The sequence below is a fragment of the Hippopotamus amphibius genome, chromosome 14, assembly GCF_030028045.1.
Source record: "Hippopotamus amphibius kiboko isolate mHipAmp2 chromosome 14, mHipAmp2.hap2, whole genome shotgun sequence".
Lineage (NCBI taxonomy): Eukaryota > Metazoa > Chordata > Mammalia > Artiodactyla > Hippopotamidae > Hippopotamus > Hippopotamus amphibius.
Window position 1 is genome coordinate 9,671,002 of NC_080199.1, and position 26,225 is coordinate 9,697,226.

General features: G+C 38.8%; 1 protein-coding gene across 1 annotated transcript in view; it reads left to right on the forward strand.

Annotated features, from left to right (window-relative positions):
* Positions 1-26,225, forward strand: part of NALCN (sodium leak channel, non-selective) — a 305,890-nt gene that overhangs the window by 18,177 nt on the left and 261,488 nt on the right. Inside the window, exon 6 of the mRNA XM_057707941.1 lies at positions 13,056-13,210. Coding sequence (XP_057563924.1) covers positions 13,056-13,210 — 155 coding nt within the window. The remainder of the gene's footprint in view (positions 1-13,055; positions 13,211-26,225) is intronic.

Genomic DNA, 26,225 nt, shown 5'->3' on the forward strand with positions numbered 1-26,225 from the left:
AAAAAATAGAAAAGTGGCATTAAAAGCGGGGAAAAGCAGTGAATTTGTACAAACACAGGATAGGAAAGTTGAAGGAAGTGGTGAGTAACAGAGCTGACTTGTGTGGGTGAGGGAAGAAATACATGGAAGGAAACCTGTAGGTAGTTTTTTTTTAAGTGTATGTGGGCTGCAGAATATGTCTAGATTGTTCTATGAATGAATGTGAAGGTGGAAAAAGATATCGTGTGGGCAGGAGACAATAGACATAGAAGTGAAGAAAAGAGAAAGCCTCTGGGTAAGGAAGCAGCTGTGTTCTAACAGCAGTGAGTACAAGAGGCTGGTTTAAAGTTCCCATTATTATTAAAAACCAAGTTGAAAGGCAAGAATTCTCAAACTTGTTAACCCAGCTAGGAGATCAGACTTCATGTTGCAAACTTAACTTTGACACAGAATATATAATACAAATAGTGTGTAGACGGGTGTGAGTATCATCTGAACTCATGGCTTTTGAGTCCTCTTAGCCAGCTCCATGCTCTACTCAGTACTCAGAGATGAATGTCTGAAAAAAAAAATGTTAAAAGACCTCTTATATTCTATTAGCTCCAGCTCATTACATTATCCTGAAAAAAGGATTGGACTGTGGAGAATTTCATACATGTTGACAGATTCTTAGTTACTCGAGACAACGGTTATAGGGAGATGTCTGCATTTCTCTTTCTCATATTTGTAAAATCTGCCCAATGGCTACATACACACACATGTATTTTGCCTTCTCTTTGTGTGATTCTTAATTTACTATTTGAGAATAAAATACATAACTGGCCACATGGTTTTATGAGCAGTGTTACTCATAAAAACTTTCATGAGTTCGATGACTTATTTCAAGGACCAACAATTTATACCATTTTTCTTTTATATCTTCAGTTCAGTATTAACTGAGTTTTAAAGTCTCGCTCATAAACAGAAAAATTGTCAATTCAGTTTTACCATTAGTTCCAGCCCAGACATTAATTTGCTTTATTTTTAGAGACTCAAACAATGTCCAAAGTCAGAATGAAACACATAAAAATCCCAATTTAAAAGAATTTTCCTACTTTTTTGTTTCCTTGTGTTGCTTCTTAACTAGGAATTTCTCATAAATGTCTCTGAGTCAGATATTAAGTTTTGGTAAGATGTTTGTGTTTCCATAGATCAGTGTTGCCAGTTGCTGTCATGGCCTCATTTCTCTTAATCGTTGTCCTTTAACAATGATTCCAGTCTCTGCTTAATTGATTTGCACGCACTGTAGCCTAATGACGAGAGAGCTTTCAGGCAGAGTTGTGACTGTTCAGAAACCTGTATGTCCTAGGTTTCACGGCTGACCTCTGGAATCGATTATGTTTAATCTGTAGAGCAAACAGGGTAAATAAGGAAGGAATTCAATACATGGAGTCTTGCTTTTGAATGGAGCTGATTTCTTGTAAAGCAGATAGAAGGGCATCTTGGCTGTGTCCTCTGTAGCATTACTAGTAAAGCTTTCGCTTCTTCTCTGGTGATGAATGGTGACCTATGGCAATTATGTAACAAGTAATGGGATTTGACTAAGCAAGGCAGTTCATATCCTAAAGAGAGATGAGAAGCGCGGTAGCCTGTGGCAGAAACAGGTGTCGCAAAATGCCAAATGTGATGGCAGAAATCTCCCTGAAGCTAAAAGAGGAACATGTAAAAAGGAGCTGGTAGGTGAAATAGAAAAGATGAAGATTTACCTGATACCTTATTATCATTCCTGAGAAAGGAGAGAATTTATTCTTAGTTTAGTATCAAACAATGACATCTCATCCCCAAGAGTGAGACAATTGGAAAAACTTTAAGGAAAGGAAATGTAAATGTTAAGCATATAAAAGCTTACTATGCAGAGAGCAAGATTCAACCGGGAGTTTAGGTGAATATTTGTAATGACTGGAACAACAGCGTTAAGACCCAGAGGTAGGGACCACACAATCACAGACACCCAGGACAATCCTGGTGTGTCTCTGTTGCTGCAGGATAATTACTGATAACTTCTTTTATGGTCTCGGGAGAGTCTCAGTGTGGACACTACATTTTATGGTTCTCCCACCCAACGACAGCTTTTAGGACTTGGTGGTATTTTATAAAATATGACTAAGACTTAGACCGGAGACAATATAATGTAAGATTTGGGGCAGTTTTCTATCGCTGGTCCAAATAAAATTTAAGTTTTCCCTTTAGGGTACTTAGAAAATAAGTGAATGATATCTTATAAATTCTGTTCATGAAATAATGAGATTTTTTTTTAAGTGGAAAAGTCAGAAGAATTAAAAATAGAAACAGTGGGACTTAGAATATTAATTTTTAATTTCCATGGACTTTATCAAGGGAGGGTTTTGTAGAATATGTAAAATCATAAGTGTCTCAAATTCATGCAAAGGTCTGTGAAGTCTTCTTGATTTACATTTAAGCTTCTCTTGAAAAGATGAAAAAAGACTGCTCTATTTAACTTACAGGGTTCATGCCGAGATGTCTGCCAAGTGGGAGACATAAGAAGAAGTTTAGATATCAGAAACATTTTTTAAAAAATATTTAAGAAATGAAAGTACTCTGATGATATATGTAGATTTCTAAATAAATTAATAGCAGCGATTGTGGAGCGCCTATTGTATCTCAGGTATTTTGCTCATAACTGACTTTTAGAACAATCTGAAGGGATTATTTCCCTCATTTTGCAGATGAAGACACAGCCTCAAAGAGGTTAAATAATGTGTCCATGAAGTAAGTGAGAGAGCTGGGATTTGAATTCCCATTTGGGATTTGTTCCACCATTTAACCAACCTCCGAGATATTATAATCCCACGTTCATAAATCTATTTCAAGTACAGATCCACATCCGTATACATAAACCCTTCATAATGCATGTCGTAGAGAAAATTAAAACCATATTACACCTGGTTTCTGTCTCTGTGTTGATGTCATATTTCAGGGGGTTCAGTCTCAATAGGAATCTATAGAATTACATAATATACGAGGGTAAGTCAAAAATTATCCTCACTCTGGCTGTAGAATTTATAGAATTTTTAATATAACCATAGTGCGGATAATTTTTGACTCACCCTCTTATTTGTATTAATCCATGTATTTGTTTTAAATTTGTTGTGCACATGCATCTCAAAGATGCAGACCACTGGAGCCACCAGTTAGATTAACATTTCATATGATGATAATTTTTTAAAGTTAAATATAAGAAAATATTTGAGGGAGTTCCTCAGTGGCCTAGCGGTTAGGATTCTGGGCTTTCACTGCCATGGCCCGAGTTTAATCCCTGGTTGTTGGGGAACTGAGATCCCACAAGCTGTGTGATGTGGCCAAAAAAAAAAAAAAAAGAAAGAAAAGAAAAAGAAAAGAAACGAGAAAATATTTGAGAATAAACCAAACTCCCACATGAAAAATTAATGCCTGTGTGATTTTTACCAAAAGAGCAAAAGCATTTGTGAGAGTCTTCAGTATAAAAAAAGAAAATCCTACAGTTTGAAAAGGGTCTTAAAGAAATTGAGTAACTTTTTTTGGTCAGTTATAGTATATCACTTCTTTTGATCTTATGTTTACTTCCCCCAAAGAGGATAATGTAGTAACGTAGATTTTATTATTAATATAATTAATAACTAATATATTTATTGTATATTATATGTAATAATACATTGCAATTATATTGTAATTAATATAGTAATAATTACATTATGTATTATTAGTGGAAATAACCGTCATTGAACAACTGATATCTCTTATTTTCTCATTTAATGCTCGTAATAACCTGGTAAGTTGTATTCTACTTTTACACTCTCTATTACAGAAAAGGAAATTGAAGCTCAATAAGGTTAAATAAGATGTCTAAGATGAAACAATTTGGAAGTGGCAGCAGCAGGATTTAAACCCAGGTCTCCCTGACACTGATTTCTGTGCTTTTAAATGTTTAACGTAATTTGGTTGGTACATGAGATGACCATCAGCGCGTGTGTCTCCACAATATTTGAATAAAACCTTAATTCTTCATCAGCTACAAGGAGCACGTGCTTGGGAGACAGGTTCTAAATGGGGCATATGAGTAAGTGGTGAAGGTTGCTTGTTTTAGGACTGAATGCTGACATGAGGCGCTGGAACTTCTGAGCGTACTGTGTGAATGTGAGATGAAGAGCCTGCCATGTCAGCGCCTGGCAAACAGCGTTGACTGTAGTTGCCTTCGTAGAAATCACACGTAGTATCATTTTGATGTCTCAAGTTCCGCCACACCAGCCTGCTCTTCCCCAGGATAGAAGCCGTACCAGCATGCAGAGACTATAGCAGAACAAGCAGTCCGTTTTGGGAATTCACTGCTGAGGTTAGATCTCTTTAGCGGAGAAAAGCACCTGGGGAACTTCGTGAAAATACGGACTCTGAGCTGCATCCGTGGGTTTGTTTATAGGCGGGGCTGAGATTGCCAGGTTGGCTGGGTTAGAAATCAAGGACGTAAAACCTCAGTTTTACATTAAAATGCCCCAAGATATGTTATAGACTGGGACACAATTTCCATAGCTTCTTAAAAGGTAAATCATGTGTCTTCAAAGAAATGCTAAGTGTTTAGCTGCTAGAGCTCCACCTGGGGGTGACTTGAGTTTCCTTAAGGTTGTTTCACTAGAAACGTCTAAGAAGCGTCAGAGGTAATTAGAGCCTCTTGTCACTCTCACAAGGAAGCAGGTTGCCCATGTGTTCTGGGAACTCTAGGGCAGTCATCTCAATTTTATTCATTCAGTGACTTGTTTTTAGGTCTAGTGATTGAATTGTTGAGTGCACTTTGTGGTCAAGGGCATCTGGGGACAGGAGTTTGGCATTTCCTCAGTCCTTGCCTGAACTTTGTTGTTTCAGGTAGCTACATGTTCTTACCATTGTGGAGCCCTTAGCATCCTTGGACCATCCCAAAAGGATGGAAGCCTTTGGAGTGAAAAGAAAACAATGGCTGCTCTCCAGCCATATAGCTTGGCCAAGCCACCACCACTAAGCGTAAATATATTTTGAGCTCTTAATACGAATGAGGCACTTTATATTCCTAATTGCTAATTCATAAGGTGATCTCACAGGTGGGGAATGATGATCCTCATGAGAGAGAAGAGGAAATAGCTCCTTGCCACACATTCACTAATGGGCAAAATCACCAACTGAAGTCCTATAAACTTGGCCTCCATTTGTGGGGGTCACCAACCATCGTGCCATCTGATTCCTTACTGGTAACCCTGATCTCCTAGTTCCTGAAGCAAAGGGAGGAGAGTTACAGCTTGAGTAGCTCTTGGCCCAGGTTCAAGGGTAGTAGACTTTGTCTTATAACCTCAAAACAGTTTTCACATTTCCAGTTTGGAGCTGATCACTGAATTTTCTATGTTCGGATACGTTGCTTTTCTAAGACTCTTCCTGAAGACATTCGTGTACCTCTCACTGCCTGATCCTGGCTCAGATGCTAGTCTCCTGGCCCTTGTCACATTTTTTGTCCCTTACCCATATTGGCAAAGTAGTGAGAGGTACAGATGAGGAAGTAAACTTGGGGAAAGTATGTAATTTAAAAACTATTCAGATATAACAAGGTAAGATGACTACTTTAAAAAAATTTAAATAAAGTAATATATTGTCATTTAAATTTCATGTGATGTTTGAAAAACTATTTAATTTTACCCGTTTGGTGCATGATGAATGCAGTTCCTTGTGGCTTTGCTTATCTAGCCATTCAGGAGAGGATGAAGGACTGGAAAAATCATATTAAAATACTCCCAGTTTAATAGGAAGGGGAAATTTATTTCCTAATTTCTTAGAAAAAGTGTCAGATTTACTTGTTTATAAAAAGAGGTGTGATGTCAATATTATTTCCCGCCAAAGACTAGTCATCTTGTTTTGTAATCCCTCTAAAAGTCCAGACAGAGCAATTAAAAGTTTTCAAAAATCAGTAACTAGTTTCATCTCTGCAAATTCCAGGGTGGGATCCGTTTTCCAAAACATCCAGCGGTAGAATTAGCCAGGTCAGTTTATAGGAGTTTTTAATTAACTCTCAAAGAGGAGGTTACATGGAGGTGGAAACACAGCCCCGTGATCCTGTGAAACAGCCAGAGCATGTTTGCTGTCAGCACCTGCAGCGAGAGAGTCGACCTCTCAACGCAGGGCGGAGCTAAAGCGAGGAAATGAACGTTGTTTTCATGCCTGCCACTAAGAGTGACGCAAGTGATGACCTAAGGTATCCAAGGCCATAGTCACTATTCTCCCAGTGTAAAGATTGTGTGTGTGTGTGTGTGTGTGTGTGTGTGTGAAAGAGAGAGAGGGGCAGAGAGAGAAGTTGACTCCATGGGTTTAACTAGAAATATATGTTTCTATTTATGATTTCTTCCTATAACATACTCTAGAAATAGAAAAGAAACCTTTTGAAGCAATAAGTAGCAAGACGCTCTACCTCTTCGGGTGTGTAGTGTTGTGTTGCATGCGTTTGTTATGCTGTGTATTTCCTTCTTTGCCTCACTGGCAGTTTCCCTAAGGAATGCAGATTTGTAGCTTGGCCTCTGGGAACGTCTTTTACAACAAATGCATCAGATTTGGCTATGCAGAAGTCAGCCTCCGTTTAACTTCTGTTCTTCCAGGGGAAAAAAGTAAGAAAAATGTAAACAACATTGCTGTCTTTAAATTCCCATTAAAAGTATATTTTGTAAAAATCTTGCAATTAATTTAAGTAATAACCTCTTTTGTTAGTGTTTTCTTTTTCTTTTTTACCTTTTGGGCTTTTTTCTCAAATGAGGGACACCCATACTCATCACCCACCACCCACAGTCATATGTGATGGTTCTGCTTTGTGCTTCTGTAACACCACGAGCATATAGATAGCTCTTTTTTCTTCACCATCTTCTACTCCAGTCATTACTTTTCTGTTCTCTCACTCACTAGGCAGTCAAGTCCCCGAGTGGTCTCCATTCCTAGCATGTTATGTGCATAGAAAAGACCTGCCCAAATTAATTATTTTGAATGAATGAACAGACAAATGAAATCAGGTAGCCCCACTAAGAATATGGGAAGGACAGTTTCTGAAAAGGAGCTAATAATAATAAGCACACAGTTATGCTCGTGACAGTAATGACAGCGGTGAGAGGAGTTTGATCTCAGTAGAGAAAGACGACATTGTAAGTAATGAACGTATAGTCTCAAGCTATCGCAGTGGGCGTCATTGAGTCTTGTGGAGAGGTGAGAGCAGAGCACAGTGGGGCATGTGGTTTCACTCCAGTCATTTACCTTTTCCTTCATATGAAAGTGAGATGTGGTCCTTCTGGGAGTTGTTTTTTAAATAGCTGAAAGGCTTTGCACTTTACAAATAAGGAAACTCAGGCTCAAAGGGTTAAAATGAATGGTCCAAGGTCATTAAGCTGGTGAATCACTGAACTGAGATCATAAACCTTGGGCACCAGGATACAGCTCAGTGCTCTGGACCATCAGCAGTAATGAGTGATTAACTTACAACCATAAAACTGTGAAGTACAGAAGTATTGTTTGGGGCTATTGTAAACAGTTTTGGCAACAAGTTCAGAGCACATTTTCTTAGATCTCAAATGTCTACATAGTGTTATTTGTAAACAGAATTTTTTGTTAATAATTAGAAAAAAAACAAAATAAAACCCAAAACATATGCCAGGCAGAAAATGAAAGCCTTTTGAAAAATAATTAACCACTCTGAGGGATTCCAGTACTCTCTTTGACACATGGAATGTCTATAGCCAGAAATTTAAAATATTGAATATGCGTGCCAGTTTTTAGATATCACATTAAAAAATTGCATAAAAATAGCAGGACCCAATTATTGAAGAGTTTCCTCTGTAGTTACTTTATAGGTAAACATAAAAGAACAAATAAATTTGTCATAGATTTAAATAATGGTGGAAAGAATGACACATTTGTTAATTTATTCAGAAATAAGTATTAAGCTTCTACTATGTATTAGTCAAGGTTCTTCAGAGAAATAGAGCCAGTAGGATATATACATATATAGAGAAAAAGAGGTTTATTTAAACATTTGGCTCATGTGATTGTGGGGACCAGGAAGACCAAAATCTTCAGAGCAGGCCAGCAAGCTGGAAATCCCAGCAAGAGTTGATATTGAAGTTCTGAGTCCAAAGGCATCCTGGAGACAGAACTCTTTCCTCTTTGGAGACTTCTCTCTTAAGTCCTTTGGCGAATAGGATGAAGCTCACTCACATTACAGAGGATAATCTGCTTTACGCAGAATCCACTGATTTAAATGTTAATCACATCTAAAAAAAACCTTCACGGCAACATCTAGACTGGTGTGGACCAAAGATCTGGACACCACAGTCTATCCAAGGTCACAAATAAATGTAGCCATCACAGACTGTCAGGAGCTGTATGAAACTGGAAGTTGTACTGGGCAACAGGCAAGTTGGGAAGACATCCAATGAAGAGTTGACCACACAAACATGAGTGACACGGGTCCCAAGTGCCAGAAATGAAAAATGTGGGTACTTTGAGAAGTTCTAGTAGGGAAACCTAACCCAGTCTGAGTGAGTTACGGTGGCTCACCTGAGAAAGGGCCATTCAGGCTAGGCCCTGAAGGCTACAAAATAGGGCTAACCAAGCAAAGATGCGAGGAGAGATTTCCACGCAGAGGAAAAGGTCCTGCAGTAGCTGGAGCTGAGGAGAGCTGGGGGAAGACAAACGTGGTTGGATGCTAGGACATTTGGAAGGGCAGGAGCCAGCCCTTCACAGTCTTATAGATCATATTAAAGATTTGTCACTGACAGACAATGTGGGACAGTGATTATGAAAAGTCTATATGCTCTGTGGGAGATGGATGGGAAGGGCTGAGAGGGACTGTAGGATGAACAGGTAGGAGGCTGGATTCTGGTGCAGGTAGAGGTGGACATGGAGAGTGAATGAACCCAAAAGATACTTTGGAGGATATTTAGGGGAACGTGATGATTAGGTGTAAGGGTCGAAGGAGAAGAAGGTATCAAGGTGATTCCAAGATCCCAAGGCTCGGATTAAGTGCTATGGAAGGAATGTGGGCGAAGGGTCCAAGTTCAGTATGGAGTCCAAAGAGTTGGAGGTGCTTGTGGTGTAGCCAAGTGGAGAGATCTAACAGGCAGTTGGACCTATAGCTCTGGGACTCTAAAATGACATCTAGGATGAGAGAGAATTGAAATTGTGGAAGTGGATTTGATTGCATAGAGAGAGAGCATGGAAAGCCAAGGACCAAGCTCAGAGCAAGTCAGTACTAAAGGTGAATTACAGGAGAAGGAGATGGAAAGGAGAATGACTTGAGACCTATGGACAGAACTAGCATCTTCAAAGCCAGGGATGTGGCATCTCTCTGCGGCTTCCTTCCACAGCCACAGCTCTGTCTAACCACAACCAGAAAAGGCTTTCCACATTGAAGAACTTGTGCAATTAGGTTGGGCCCACCTAAATAATCCAGGATAAGCTCCCCAACTCAAGAGTTTTAGCCTTGTTCACATCTGTAACTTTAATTCCCTTTTGCCAGGTAAGCTAATAAATTCACAGTTTCCGGAGGTAAAAATGTGGACTTCCTTAGGGGGGTATTAGTCTACTTCCACCAAAACAACTATGTGGGATGCTGCTGAGAGGTCACAGAAGATAAAAACTGGAATTTTTCCAATTGGATGTAGCATGTGGAAATAAACAAGAGCAACTTCAGTGGATTAGAGATCATGAAAATAGACTGAAAAATAAATCAGGGAGATTACAAGTAGATGCTTTTTAAGAAATCTGTGAGTACGAAAGTCTTGAATCTGACTGGGAAAAGCATTGTCTGTATTTAGCATATGGCTGGTGAGAGCAAGAATTCCACACCCCTAATTCCAGAGAGCCTCCAGTTCTGTCCTGAATATCTGAGGGAAAATGAACAAGGGAGTAATTAACATTAACAAATAAAAATAAAATCTGGAAGATTCTTGTTAACTGAGAAAATGAAACTAAGATAAATAACCAATATGTATTCTGAAACTCATGACACTCATTTCAATTTTTAAAAAGGGTGTTTATCGTGTGGTTTTAAGTACATGAGTTCCAGAGCCATTAATCATCTAATAGATGTGTCTCTAATAAGCATTCTCTGATAGCTTGATGTTGGCAAAAATAACGTGTTTCAAATCTGCTGCCTCTGAAGCCAAAAGATTTCAAAATACTGTCTGTGCTGGTGAGGGTTGTGCGTCAAATGGGAATCAGTCCTAATGTGAAAGAAAAAACAAGTGGAATCAAAGAGGAAAGAATACTCTCATATTTATAAATTTATGAAAGTGATCAAAATAGTTAATTATTGAGTGATTAACGTATTTCCAGTGCTACTGTGCTATAGTGAGAGTGGTACATGAGCTCATTTAATCATTAAAACCCTCCTACAAGGTGAGTATAATTGCCCTCCCCATTTTTTAAAAAATTATTTATTTATTTATTTATTTTTGGCTGTGTTGGGTCTTCATTGCTGCACTGGGGCTTTCTCTAGTTTTGGCGAGTGGGGGCTACTCTTCATTGTGGTGCGCAGGCTTCTCAGTGCAGTGCCATCTCTTGTTGTGGAGCATGGGCTCTAGGCACACGGGCTTCAGTAGTTGCAGCCCGTGGGCTCAATAGTTGTGGCACACGGGCTTAGTTGCTCTGCGGCATGTGGAATCTTCCTGGACCAGGGCTCGAACCCATGTCCCTTGCATTGGCAGGCAGATTCTTAACCACTGAGCCACCAAGGAAGTCCTGCCCTCCCCATTTTTGAAGTGTGGAAACTGAGGCCGTCCACACCAGGGCTAGGGGTTCAATGTAAGGAGTCTACAGACTTCAAACTATAAACTACAAAGGTCACACCTAGCACTTATTAACTGTTTTAAGAACTTTACCGATGTAACATTTTCCCCACAGCCCCTTGAATGAGGTATTTTCCCAGCATCTTACAGATGAGGAAATTGAGGCACAAATTGGCGAAGTCACGCATGTAGTGAGGGCTGAGCCAGAATTCACACCCAGAAGGCTGGCTCCAGAGTCCAGTTATCCAAATAACTGAAAGATGATGTGTTTTGAAATTTTTCCCATAGAAGAAGTGTTTTTCTCAGACATTGCTGCTATTGTCTTTCTAAAGTATTGGAAATGAAAAAGATTTCATTTATTTTGATGGGCTAATAAATTTTCTTCTTCCAGCACTTCACCTTACCTTCCTCACATATGAATTCTGATCTAGATAATCTATAAAGTTTCTTCCAATTGCACAATTCTGTGAACAAAATGCTTTCAGGATCACGTACCAAAAGTCCTTCTATTCTTTTGACAATCGCTTATTGTTGTGTTTTCACATGCCAGGATTTATGTTACATTTTATTAGTGTAATGACTGTTATAATCATTTGTAGTAAGCATTTATTGAGTGCTTGAAACATGCTAGGTGCTGTGATGAATGCATTACTTGGTTTATTTTACTTAGTCCTCACAGGCTTCTCTGCCTATTTTACAGATGAGGAAACCAAGCTTAGAAACATTTAGAATCATTCAAGTCACACAGCCAGGCAGTGGCAGAGCTTGGAACCAAGCCCAGAAAGCCTTCCTCTGAAACTCTGAGGCCAAGTCCACTCACCACTTTGTTCCAATGTGTGGGTACAAAAACAGAAACACAGAGTCAGGCTAGACCTAAGTGAAGATGGATCATTGGCCTACATATAAGAATGTGAAAGCAGGGGAAATAAGTGACATGTGTGCCTAAAATCATATCTTTCTGACACAACCAAGTGGCGATTTCCACAAGTAGAGCCCTTCCCTTTGCATTTGTATGTGGGGGTCCAAAGGACCAGCTTAAATTGTGACAATTGTTTAAACATTCCCTGAGATGTATCAACAAATAAGCTCACTTGCTGCTAACAAAGAGCAGAATCGTGAAGGAATGAACATAGAGTTTTTTTTTGACTGAGACAGAACTGGGCGATGTATCACCAACCATGGTGGCCTCAAGCAGCTGAGGGATCGTGGAGAGTTAGACGTCAGACTCTAGAGAATGCATGTTACGTAAGAGGAAGGAAGCAGCCACTTGAATATAAGAAGATATTAAAGAAGAGAAACGTGACCCCATGTATCTGCCTCAATTTGGCCATAAGCAGAGGGGACTGAGAGAGTCTTAAGGTTGGTCCCCATTTAAGAAATGCCTAGAAACACTGATGTAGTGGGAAATGACTATAATAAAATCATGAGTTCATAAGGCTTGTGAATCATCTAGCCTGAACTTTGGTGCCTACACAAGCCATGTCAGTTGTCTCATATACCAGCTGTTAGGCGCCCATGTTAAGGTCAGCCTGGAATGAGATTCCAAAATCATCATTCCAGTGGTTACCTGTACTCACTATGAAGCAAGCCATTACATATCTAAAACCTTCCACATCAACTTGATCTCCAGTTTGTCCTCCTGAAAGAGGAAAAGGAGTTATATCACCAACCACCTAAAAAAAAAAATCCATAATATTCCTGGAGCTATCACTAAATCAGCCCATAATCTCTCTCTTTCCAATGTGGTATCTTTAATTCCTTCAGTCTCACCTTATTTACCTGGTTTTGTTTCTAAACTGCACATCTGACAACACAGAAGAAGGCTAAGTGTCATTTATGAAACTCACATACAGTACTTTTTGTACCATATGGAAAATGACCATTATCATTTACTGTTGCTTATAAATGGAGAAGTAACAGTTGTGCCCACAGTAGGAGAAGGATTTGTGAATAGCAAGGAATCGCCAGACAAGTTAACATCCCTTGGAAATCTACAGAAAAATTCCTTCCTTCGCTTTTACTGAGTCTTGGTCTTTAATAACAAAATCCATCATGGCAATAATGTTCTTATAAAGAGCTTCTGTGTGGATGAATCAGGTATCATCTGAGAATGTTCAATATGGCATTAATGTTATGAATACCATTCGTGAATCAGGAATCTTAAATATACAGCAGTTATTAATAAAGAGTGATTACATTATGCATTTTAGTCAGCACTTATACTTGTTGAAATTGTCTAATCCTTTTCTGTGTTGTTCACAGAAATGTAACCTGGAATAGTTTAGCTATCCCAGATACACACTGCTCACCAGAGCTGGAAGAAGGCTACCAGTGCCCCCCCGGATTTAAATGCATGGACCTCGAAGATCTGGGACTTAGCAGGCAAGAGCTGGGCTACAGTGGCTTTAATGAGATAGGTCTGTCTTACTGATAAAACACCTTTTCAGTTTCTATTTTACGATGTTTATGAAATGAAGAAAATAGTTGTATAATTGATATTTTATGTTCAGACTGGCTATAGTATTTAAGAAACATAACTGCAAATTTTAATATGTTCTACCTTGTAGTCTATAACATAACAGTCTGTGTCTAGGTATATTTAGCAATGTCTGTATAGAGTTAAATAGCTCTCAATTAATTCTTAATTATAGCATTTAAAAATATGTGTCTGTTGAGTAAGGTTCAGGGTAGTTGACTCAAAGAATCCCTTGAGTCAACAAGACTTGGTTTTCTTCTTAACTTGTAGGCAAGGTAAGTCTTAAATAACTGAAATACTAGATATTGAGGAGTGCATGAGAGTTGAAAAGTAATTCAGAAGACAGCTTATGAAATACTTGATGAATATGATCAACTGTGTGGTACAGGCGTGGGAAATACTTTATGTGAATATGAGATGCTCAAATGTGTATGTTGATTCATGGCTTGTCCTGTGAAGTCGTGAAACATGCCATCACACACAGTAACGAGAGAATTTGGCGCCTGCCATTTAGTTGATATCTTTGCCTGTGTTATAATTCCTTGCAAGTTGCACATATTTCATTATTGAAGCAGAAAACCTTGGGATTGTTTAGAATTGCCTTTTGCTCTGAGAATTTGTCTCAGTCAGCTTAGGCAGTCATAACAAAATATCACAGACTGGGTGGTGTCAACAAGAGGAATTTACTTCTCACCAGTCTGGAGGCTGGAAGTCTGAGGTCAGGATGCAGTGTGGTTAGGTCTGGCGAGGCCCCTCTCCCTGGCTTGCAGATGGCTGTGTTCTCTCTATGTCCTTATGTGATGGGTTGTGGGGGAGAAGAGAGAGAGAACGAGTAGGGAGAGAGGGAGAGAAAGCTCTCTGGTCTCTTCTTATAAGGGTACTCATCCCATCATGAGAACCCTACCCCTCCTGACCTGGTCTAAACCAAATCACCTTTTAAAGGCCCCACCTCCAAATACCATCACATTTGGTGGTTGAGGGGTGGGTAGAGTTTCAATATATGAATGGCGGGGGCTGAGGGAGTGGACGCAAACATTCAGTCTACAGCAGAATTGTTGGAGTCATTTGAAAAAATTAATTTTTCTCTTAACATTTTAAGGCCCAGGTACATTTAAGAGAGTTCTAGACACTTTTACCCAGGTCCTAAGAGGAAAGTCTTTCAGTGTGTAACAGGATGGTGGTCGTGAGCTTTTGGAAGCCAAACCTATTTCTTTTTAATCTGTCTTTTGCTGTGGTTTCACTTCTCAATGGGCCAGCTCTACAGTGGGGACTTCATAGCCGGGGAAGAGAGCATCACCCCGGTCCACCCTGGAGGGAAACTGTTCCAACCCAGCCCACCCACCTTCACACATCAGGTAGAGTGGCTGATAAATACGAGGGTGAGTCAACAATTACCCACACTCTGGTTGTAGAATTTAGAGAAGTTTTAATATAATCGGAGTGTGGATAATTGTTGACTCACCCTTCCCACACTGGCCTTCAGTCGTAGCAGCTCCTGGATGGTGTTACCCAGATGGCATAATGAACCCTGGGATAAGTATTTGAATTTCAGAAAGAACATGTGAAGATCTTGCATGGATTGAGGAATGCGTTCTAGATATATGAACTAAACCACAAGGCTACAGCCTTTGGACAGACTATAATACTGAACTTGGGCTGAAAAAAACATAAATCTTTGGTATTTTTACAGAGTGCCTTTTGCAAATAAATCCCTAAATTTTTATCCTTATCTATTTTAGTATTTCCTCATAGTAAATTTCCAGCATTGTATTGACAGTTAGATGGGCATTCATCTTTTGGCCAATGATACAGTTTTCTTGTTCACAGAAATTTAGAAGCCAACAGTTGTGAAGCATTTTTATTTGCTGTAATCTCATACTTATCTGGCTTTGGAACCAATCTTGCATCCTTACCCCTGTCTCAAAAGTGCAAAGAATTTTACAGATTATGCCAGTGACTTTCAGGCATGAGCAGGAAATCACAGGTGAGGTATGGGAGATGAGATATGTAGATTTAGTAAGCTGCTCGGAACAAGCTCCAGGAGTCCTAACAGCTAGGGCAGAATTGGAGTGCATGGCTGGTTAGAGCCTGTCGCTCTTGCTTTTGGGGGCTGAGTGTGCCCGCGTCTTGTAAGGAGAGTGGCCAGCGTTCAGGAGTTAGGCTGCCATTGCACTGGAAGCCTCCAAGCCTTTAAACTCATGTTGCTAAATCAAATCACACCCTGACTGTTTTAAATGCAGCAGTTGTGCCTAAACGCCTGTTGCTACGTTATATTAAAGTGGATTCAGCTTTTTCACTGTGACTTACAGTGGCTTTAACTAATGTAGGGGACAATATCTCTTTGAGCAAGAAAGTCTCCTTCTAAAATGTGTGGGCTTAAGAAGCCCAGTTCTAGGAGGGAACTGCCCTTGGAGGGGTGGGGGGTAGTAAGGCAGTCATCTTACTGTAGCTCTACTGTTTATTTGCACATTTATCTCTCAAGGATTTAAGCTCCTGGAAAACAGGAGGCACGTCTCTTCATCTTCATGTCTCCAGGGCCTGGAGCAATGCCTGCCTCATAGGGAACCCTTTATAAATATTCACTAATGGACCAAACAAAGTATGTGTCCTTTTGAATTCGTTGGTGACCTGTCATATTTGTATTAGGATATAGAGTCATAACAGAGAATTAAGTTGTTTTCTTGTTGTTCTTTTCTCTGATTTCATCTGCTTTTGTTGGCAGTGTTCATTCTTCCTCATGACTTCCCTTTCCATACAAGCTTAATTTGGTCTGTTTGCTTCTTTTTTCTCAAATGATGATTGAATTCAGCGTCATTGTAGGACTAATGGTTTAATAATGAAAATGTTGACTTTGAACTGTGGTCAAAAAATGTTAACATGGTCACTATAGTTTAGATTGAAATTGATAACTATTTCCTGATATTGTGTATTTATGTAGATACACAAACCAGTGTTTTAGATTATTTTGAAAGTTCTTATGGAAACAAAAGATAATGTTTCACCTAAAGTGAGGAAATTAATTGTATTAGGCACATGTGATCATCTCTTTCTGCATGCAGCTAAATTTAAATCATAATTAGGTGCCTAATTGTGTATTTAAATGTGGCCAATGTAGTCTATATGTAAGTAATCATGATTAGTTTAAAAAGAGCACATTTCCTTTTCTTACCAGTCCAAATTATCATCCAATACATTGAATTTCAAGCATTTATAAAATTTGATTTATAAGTAGCTTTGTCTCGTTAAAGTTTAATATTGATGATATTGAAAAACTTACTTTTTAAAAATATGTTAAAAGCCAGCATCATTAAGTAGAAAAAATTATAAAGAGCCCTTATTGTAAGATTGCAGAGTAAAGACACTTTTCATCTCTAAAATCATCCAAACATCAAGGAGACTGAGAAACAGAAATGTAATTTCCATATTTAAGGCCTTGGAAAAGCTCGTAACTATAAACCACGACGTGAGAGGGCCAGGTGTCTAACAGAGAACTTCCTGAAAGGACTCTGGCTGCTGAGGATCTCAGAATCACAGAAGACTGACATTCTAAAACAATCAGCGTTCATTGTACATTCAGTTTAAAAATTCAACAATAAAAATTAAATTATAGAAAATAAAAATAAAATAAAATAAATTAAAATGACCAATGTTCCCAGAGGAGCAGAATAGTCCTCTCTTTGAGTCAGGGCATCACTGTGCAGCTGACAGTAGGAGCTTTTTGGAATTCATGTGGCATCACAGAGGAGAAGCCTTCATCCTGCAGGCAGCTGGGAGGGAGAGAGCACAGGCACTCCACTGTGAGTGCCCCAAGATGGCTCATCTGAGTAGAGTAGGACGAGGGCAGATCTGCAAATCTGGCTCTACCTTGCCATGACCTGAAAGTCTTTTAAAACTCACCGATTCTCGAGACTTCCCTGGTGGTCCAGTGGTTAAGACTCGGCGCTCCCAATGCAGGGGGCCCAGGTTTGATCCCTGGTGGGGGAACTAGATCCCACATGCATGCTGCAACTAAGAAAACTATCCCCCAGGCCGCAACGAAGATCCTGCGTGCTGCAACTAAGACCCGACAGAGCCAAATAAATAAACATTACAAAACAAAAAAACTAGTTCTTTAAAATAAATAAATAAATAATAAAAATAAAACTCACAGATTCCCAAGCACATCATTCTCAGGCCAATTAAATCAAAACTTTACAGTGACTGAAGGCATAGATGGCTTTAAAAAAGTCCTCCTGGTGATTCTAGGGTACATGCAGAGTGTGACCCACTAGACAGAAGCAGCACTGATACACACCTACCCACCCAACTTGTGAAAATCTTCATCTCTGCCCCACAACATTACCTGACCCTCTCCTACAAAGAACAGTGACAAATATCTGGTGCTCTCAAAATCAGTGTCAGAGGTGAGTGATAATAAAAAAAGAATCAGGACCATTTCTATAAATATGTACCTTTCAGTATATTTAAAACCAAAAAAAAAAAAAAAACAATACTCAAGATATATATAACTCAAAAGAATTGCAGAAAAAGAGGACTTAAATATACACATTAAAAGGGTACAACTTAGTAAATTGATGTAGAACAATCAACGCTGAGGCCTATCTTAGTAAAGATGCTGGAATTCAAAGGTAAAGAAAGCATCCATTGGGTATCTAGAAAAACAAAAAGATCAGTCTGTTCTAATGGGGACCATCAGAGGGGCCTGAAACTTCATGTCAGTACTCAGTTCTCGGATATAAAGTCACAATGCTTACAGGGTCCTTAGGGAAAGCATGTGTCAAACTCTTTTTTATTATTTTTGAAGAGGCGAGAATTCAGAGACTTCATTTTACATGAAGTCTTCTTGAAGTCATTCAGCCAATCAAGAATAATTGGTCCTGGGCCTGGTCTCTAGTATCTATTCACTGTAAGAGCAAAGCTAATACAACTGTAGGATTTACAGACTGTAGTGTAAATGTTACAAGCTGTGATTGTATAAAACAGGACAAAATCAACAGGGGAGGTGGGATGATGATGTGTATTTTTATATAGCAGTAAAAGACAAGTATTTTTTTATAAAATATATGAATCCAGTAATGGAGACATAAGGATGCTTGCCATGAAAATGCATTACAAAGTCCAAAATGACTTTAGAAACAATTCAGAACTCAAAATAATGGCCTGGGGTTTGGATCATGGCTGTCCTATATACTAGTGTGGTGACCTTGGGAAAGTAATGAACCTCTCTTGCCTCGATTTCCTCATCTGTGAAATGGGTGAGTGATAGACCTACCTTATAGGGTTGTTGTGAGAAGCAACTGAGAAACTATACTTAGAATAGTGTCCAGCATAGCACAGACACATGATGAGCTAGAAATTATAGATATGGTGGCAAAATAGGAATGCATCTCTGAGTTATTTGTGAAGAAGTGACCACTTTAACAAAGGAGGGCAGGATATAGATGCTTTCAGATTAGCACCTCGGTGTCTGATATTATTCCCTTTTCTTTGCACCAGTTTGCCCCTCGGGTTGTTCGGGATCTTACAGCAAAGGAGAAGAGTGGAGGGGACGGGGACAAGGTGTTCTTAACCTTGCATTATACCCTTGTTAACTAATACCTCAATTTTCACTTCATTCTAATCAATTCCAATATTTGGTGGTATGTAGTCTTAAAATTTATTTTATTAAAATATACTTGATTTACAATGTTGTGTTAATTTCTGCTGTACAGCAAAGTAATTCAGTTATACATATACATATACATGTTATTTTTCAGATTCTTTCCCATTGTGGTTTATTACAGGATATTGGATATAGTTGCCTGTGATATACAGTAGAACCTTGTTGTTTATCCATCCTATATATAATAATTTGCATATGCTAATGCCAAACTCCCAATGCATCCCTCCCCGACACCCCTTCCCCATTGGCGACTACAAGTCTGTCCTTTATGTCTATTGAGTCTGTTCCTGTTTCGTAGATAAGTTCATTTGTGTCGTATTTTAGATTCCATGTATAAGTGATATCATATAGCATTTTTCTTTCTTTTTCTGACTTCACTTAGTGTGATAATCTCTAGGTCCATCCATGTTTCTACAAATGGCATTATTTCATTCCTTTTTATGTCTGAGTAATATTCCGTTGTGTATATGTACCACATCTTCTTTATCCATTCTTCTGTTGATGGACAGTTAGGTTGGCTGTTGTGAATAGTGCTGCTATGAACATTGGGATGCATGTATCTTTTCAAATTATAGTTTTGTCTGGATATATGCCCCGGAGTGGGATTCCTGGATCATATGGTAGCTCTATTTTTAGATTCTTGAGGAACCTCCATGCTGTTCTCCACAGTGGCTACAGCAGTTTACAGTCTGGTGGTGTTTAGTCTTCGTTAATCAATTATTCCTCTCTTGCCACTCTTGAAACTGCCCTCACTCTGGTGCTTTAACTGCCTCTTTAGAATCTTATCCCTATTTAGCCTGTAGTATTGAATTTTCTGCCATTTCATTAAGCCTCACATATATAATCTTATTTATCCCTATGCATCTGAACTTGTGGCCCCCGGATTTCAGCCACACGTGTCTTTCGCAGTCTTTCAACAGGCGCACCTTCCATAACTGGGTACCCGGCAGGCCACTGAGCAGAAGCCATGGTCCCACTGCTTCCAGCCCTGCCTCCAGCACTCACTGGCTTATTTTCTGTCTTTCCCTAAGTTCCCTCAAATGATGACTGAGGTGCTGGCTGCTTCTCCATCCCTCTCTTCCATCTATAGGCCTCTGCATCATTGTTTCAGGGGACCTTTCCTATGGCTCATTCTTAAGGACCCCAACACATTAGACCTCCGCTCTAAGATGTTAGCCTATGCACCTGAGACACCCTGCACCTGCACAGTCTAGGCCTACTGGAAGAGATGTTATCAAAAGGACATATTTGAAGATCACAGAATCTGTTTAGCAGACACTTCTGTGATTGAAGTGAGTGTGTGCAGATGTAGGTAGTAAGCACACAGTGTAAACGTCTGGGGACAGAGGACATCCCAAAAAACCCACACTGAGAGGTGAAACCAAGCAAATCACACCCACTTAGTCTATTTGAAAAACCTATCTACTTCCGACTCCTGAGTACTTACCCCACTTTCAGCCTGTTCCTTCCTGTTGTCACCCTACGCTCATCAACATGCAGGACATACAACCCGAGACATTGCAATTTTCTGCAATAACACTAATCATGAAATTAGAGGAATTTAGAGCTGGAAAAGATGAGGCAATCCCGTGGCTCACTGACACAGTTTTCCAGGTGCAGAAACTGAGCATCAGAGCAAGAGAGGTCAGAGTTGCAGAAAATTCCGCGCCAGGCAGGGCTAACCTCCCTTCTCAGGATGCTCAGACTCGCCCTATAACTTACTGTCTCCCCCAGGCCTTTTTACATTTCAGATCGGTGTTTAATTCAGAAGAAATCTCATAAAGTACCTTGCAAAGCTTAGTTGTATTCTTAGTTTTGTAGTAGGAGGTTAGTGTCACTCACCTTTGGTAAAATGCTGGTGGAGAGGACAACTCTGCAAACAGATGTGCTGTGCCAGGTAGAACAAAAAGCAACAACAAATCCGTCACACGTGGGAAGGAAATCACAGCCAATGCCATGAAACCAGCAATTTACTTGTCATGATCTTTCAAAAGAAGGTAAGAAATTGGGTACAGGAGATGAATACAAAACTATTCAGGTGCTGGTTTTTAACACTGTGTTCCTTGTACAGTCAGGTAAAAAACAAAACATATTTCCTTTTGATAGAGCAACCCAATGAATGTCATTTAATGATAAAATTCACCCTGGGTGGTCCCTGAGAAAATAAATAGCTATCAGTCATTTTCTGGTTGTTGTCTTCAAAATCATAAGAACAAAAGAGAAAAGCTCAATTTTTAAAAATTCAGAATGAATTAAACCTGATTGAAACAGTGTATAAAGGAAGCACATAAGTAAGGTCAACCTATAAACAGGGCATTTGGAAAAGTACTAATAGAAAAGACATTTAAATTATACATGCTTTTAACGCTACATGGACCATATATAGTGAGTGGACCATATTCCCTATTCTCGCTACACAGTATCAAAGATAAAGCCAGGAAATAACAAAAACCATGTTCTTATGGCGACTAATTGCGCAGCAGACAGTCTTTATTATAATTACTGCCATTACTTATGACAACTGCTGCTCTCATTTACTGATTGCCCATTAAGTATTTGGCATCAGGCAAAAGGTTTTCCATCCATTGTGTTTTTAATTCTCAAAATACATCCATAAGGTGTCATTATTCCCAACTGATAAGTGCTGAGAATGAGATGTATAAGAATTGATTTCCCAGAGTCACATACAGGCCGCAGTTGGGAGCCAAGGCCTACTGCCCCGTGTGCCAAGGTCAAAGCCTGTGTTTTCTGGCGGCAAACTCTGCCTTATCTGTGAGGTCGGCCGTGAGTAACCGCAGTTCCCTGTGGCTTTTCAGGACCACAGGTCCATTGTAGAGTCTCATGATGGTGGAAGAGGAGACACGTTCTCCAATGTAAGAACCAGACGTCCTGCCTTCTCTTGTCCTGAAGTCTTGAGGACAGAGGGGTGAGTGTGAAGAAGGGTAATGTCCACTGCACACCAAGGGGCACACCAGGCTGGTCTCTGCCTTCGAATCTAGCCCCTTGCAAGGGAGTTGTGTGATGTGTTCACTGTATGTACAAATCTAAACATAAAAAGAATATACCTGAAGATTATCATACTGAGTGAAGTAAGTCAGAAGAGGAAGATAAATATGTGGAATCTAAAAGAATGACACAGATGAACTTATTTACAAAACAGAAACAGACTCACAGACAATGAACTTATGGTTACGGGGAGGGGGGAAGAGTTGGGGGGAGGGAAGGATAGATTGGGAGTTTGGGATTGACATGTATACGCTGCTATATTTAAAACAGATAACCAACAAGGACCTCCTGTCTGTACACACTAGCGCAGGGAACTCTGCTCAATTCTCTGTAATAACCTAAATGGGAAAAGAATTTGAAAAAGGATAGATATCAATACATGTATAGGCATAACTGAATCACTTTGCTGTACACCTGAAACTAACACAACATTATTAATCAACTATACTCCAATATAAAATAAAAATGTTAAAAAACAAAACAAAAAACAAGCAAACAAACAAAAAGAATATATCTGGTAGGCAATGGAGTTTTACAAGATAACTTATCGAGCTATGGACATTTGGTCAAGGAAGAGGCAGTTGCAGCAAAAATGAGTAGATATGCTTTTGGTACAAAATGAGATGGTAGACATATAGACTAGAGATGTGGGAGAAAACTTTGAAAGTAACAAAATATGCTATTTGGTATACTGCAGTAAGGTTCATACTTATTTGAACTAAATTCAAAATTCCGTTATGATACATCTATTTCCCATTTGTAATCTACAGCTACATTTGTCAATTTCTCCTGTGTATTTGAACTTACTTTCTCTTTCCCTTTGACATATGAACATTTAAGTTTGCTTTTTTTCCCTTGTGATGAGAGATCTTAGGATTTACTCTCTTGACAGCTTTCATATCTGATGTACAGTAGTGTTACTTATATTTATCCCTAGTACTTATTTATCTTATAACTAGAAATTTATACCTTTAGACCACCTTCTCTGTTAACCACGAATCTGGTCCCTTTTGCTATGAGTTTGTTTGCTTGTTTGTTTTAGAAGTATAAATGACTGCAGCACTCTGCTAGTTCCCGTTATGCAATGTAGTAATGCAATATTTGTATATGTTTCAGAATAATCACCAGGATAAATCTCGTTGCTGTCTATTACCACACACAGATATTACATAGTTATTGACTGTGTTCCTCACACAGTACATTTCACACGTGTGACTCACTTGTTTTGCAGCTGTTAAGTTTGCCTTCTAAATACTGCACATGAACCAACAGATTTATTTAAGCTGGTTTTGAAAATGCATATTAGTTAATTTCTTTATTAGAGATGTGACATAAAGAATATTTAACTCTTGGAGGCTTGGAGTGGAGCAAGGTGTTGGAAGGTCACAAACAATCCCAAATAATCTGTAAACATAATCATATTAGACTGAATATTCGTTTAATCCAATACTTGGACATTAGTCTGAGGCTTGGACAGTCTTCTATAAACACCTCTGTCACCAGGACAAGCAACCCCAAAAGCTTGGACAACCATGAGGAAACAAAGAAACCCCATGCAGGCAAAGGAGCAGGAAAAAAACCCACAAGAACAAATAAATGAGGAGGAAATAGGAAAAATGCCTGAAAAAGAATTTAGAGTAATGATAGTAAAAATGATACAAAATCTCGATAACAAAATAGAGAAAGTACAAGAAACAGTTCATAAGAACTCAGAAAAACAAACAGCAATGGATAACAAAATAACTGAAATTAAAAGTACTCTAGATGCTATAACCAGCAGAATGACTGAGGCAGAAGAACGAATAAGTGAGTTGGAAGATAGAATGGGAGAAATAAACGCCACAGAGCAGGAAAAAGAAAAAAAAAATAAAAAGACTAGAAGACAGCCTCAGAGACCTCAGTGATAACCTTAAACGTACCAACATTCGAATTATAGGCATCCCAGAAGAAGAAGAAAACAAGAAAGGGTCTGAGAAAATATTTGAAGAGGTTCTAGTGGAAAACTTCCCCAACATGGGAAAGGAAATAATGAACCAAGTCCAAGAAGCAAAGAGAGTCCCATACAGAATCAACCCAAGGAGAAATACACCAAGACACATATTAATCAAACGAACGACAATTAAACACAAAGAAAAAATATTAAAAGCAGCAAGAGAAAAGCAACAAACAACATATAAGGGAAAACCCATCAGGATAACAGCTGACCTTTCTACAGAAACTCTGCAGGCCAGAAGGGAATGGCAGGATATACTGAAAGTCCTGAAAGAGAGAAACCTACAGCCAAGAATCCTCTACCCAGCAAGAATCTCATTCAGATTTGAGGGAGAAATCAAAAGCTTTCCAGAAAAGCAAAAGTTAAGAGAATTCAGCACCACCAAACCAGCCTTACAACAAGTGCTAAAGAAACTTCTCTAAGTAGGAAACACAAGAAAAGAAAAACACCTACAAATACAAACCCAAAACAATTCAGAAAATGGTCATTGGAACACACATGTCAATAATCACTTTAAATGTAAATGGATTAAATGCTCCAACCAAAAGACACAGACTGGCTGAATGGATACAAAAACAAGACCCTTCTATATGCTGCCTACAAGAAACCCACTTCAGACCAAGGGATACATATAGACTGAAAGTGAAGGGATGGAAAAAGATATTCCATGCAAATGGAAGTCAAAAGAAAGCTGGAGTAGCAATACTCATATCAGACAAATTAGACTTGAAAGTAAAGACTATTAAAAGAGACAAGGAAGGGCACTACATAATGATCAAGGGATCCATCCAAGAAGAACATATCACAATGGTAAATATCTATGCCCCCAACATAGGAGCACCTCAATACATAAGGCAAATGCTAACAGCTATAAAAGGGGACATTGACAGGAACACAATTATAGTGGGAGACTTGAACACCCCACTTACATCAATGGACAGATCATCCAAACAGAAAATAAATAAAGACACACAAGCTTTAAATGACACATTAGACCATCTCGACTTCATTGATATTTATAGGACATTCCATCCAAAAACGACAGACTACACTTTCTTCTCAAGTGCACGCGGAACATTTTCCAGGATAGATCACATCTTGGGTCACAAATCAAACCTCAGCAAATTCAAGAAAATTGAAATCATATCAAGCATCTTCACAGACCACAACGCCATGAGACTAGATATCAATTACAGGAAAAAAACTGCAAAAAATACAAACACATGGAGGCTAAACAATTCACTCTTAAAAAACCAAGGAATCACTACAGAAATCAAAGAGGAAATCAAAAAATATCTAGAAACAAATGACAACGAAAACACAACAACCCAAAACCTATGGGACGCAGCAAAAGCAGTTCTAAGAGGGAAGTTTATAGCAATACAGTCCTACCTTAAGAAACAAGAAAATGATCGAATAAACAACCTAACCTTACACCTCAAACAACTAGAGAAAGAAGAACAAAGAAACCCCAAAGTGAGCAGAAGGAAAGAAATCATAAAGATCAGAGCAGAAATAAATGAAAAAGAAAGGAAAGAAACCATAAGAAAAATAAGTAAAACTAAAAGCTGGTTCTTTGAGAAGATTAACAAAATTGATAAACCATTAGCCAGACTCATCAAGAAAAAAAGGGAGAAGATGCAAATCAACAGAATTAGAAATGAAAAAGGAGAAGTCACAATGGACACCTCAGAAATACAAAACATCATGAGAGACTACTACAAGCAACTATATGCCAATCAATTGGATAACTTGAAAGAAATGGATACATTCTTAGAAAAATACAATCTTCCAAGACTGAACCAGGAAGAAATAGAAACCATGAACAGACCAATCACAAGTACAGAAATTGAGGCAGTGATTAAAAATCTCCCAACACACAAAAGCCCAGGACCAGATGGATTCACAGGCGAATTCTATCAAACATTTCAAGAAGAGTTAACACCTATCCTTCTCAAACTCTTCCAAAATATTGCAGAAGGCAGAGCACTCCCAAACTCATTCTACGAGGCTACCATCACCCGGATACCAAAACCAGGCAAAGATGTCACAAAAAAAGAAAACTACAGACCAATATCACTGATGAATATAGATGCAAAAATCCTCAACAAAATACTAGCTAACAGACTGCAACAGCACATTAAAAAAATCATACACCACAATCAAGTGCGGTTTATCCCTGGGATGCAAGGATTCTTCAATATACGCAAATCAATCAACGTGATACATCATATCAACAAATTGAAGGATAAAAACCATATGATCATTTCAATAGATGCAGAAAAAGCTTTTGAC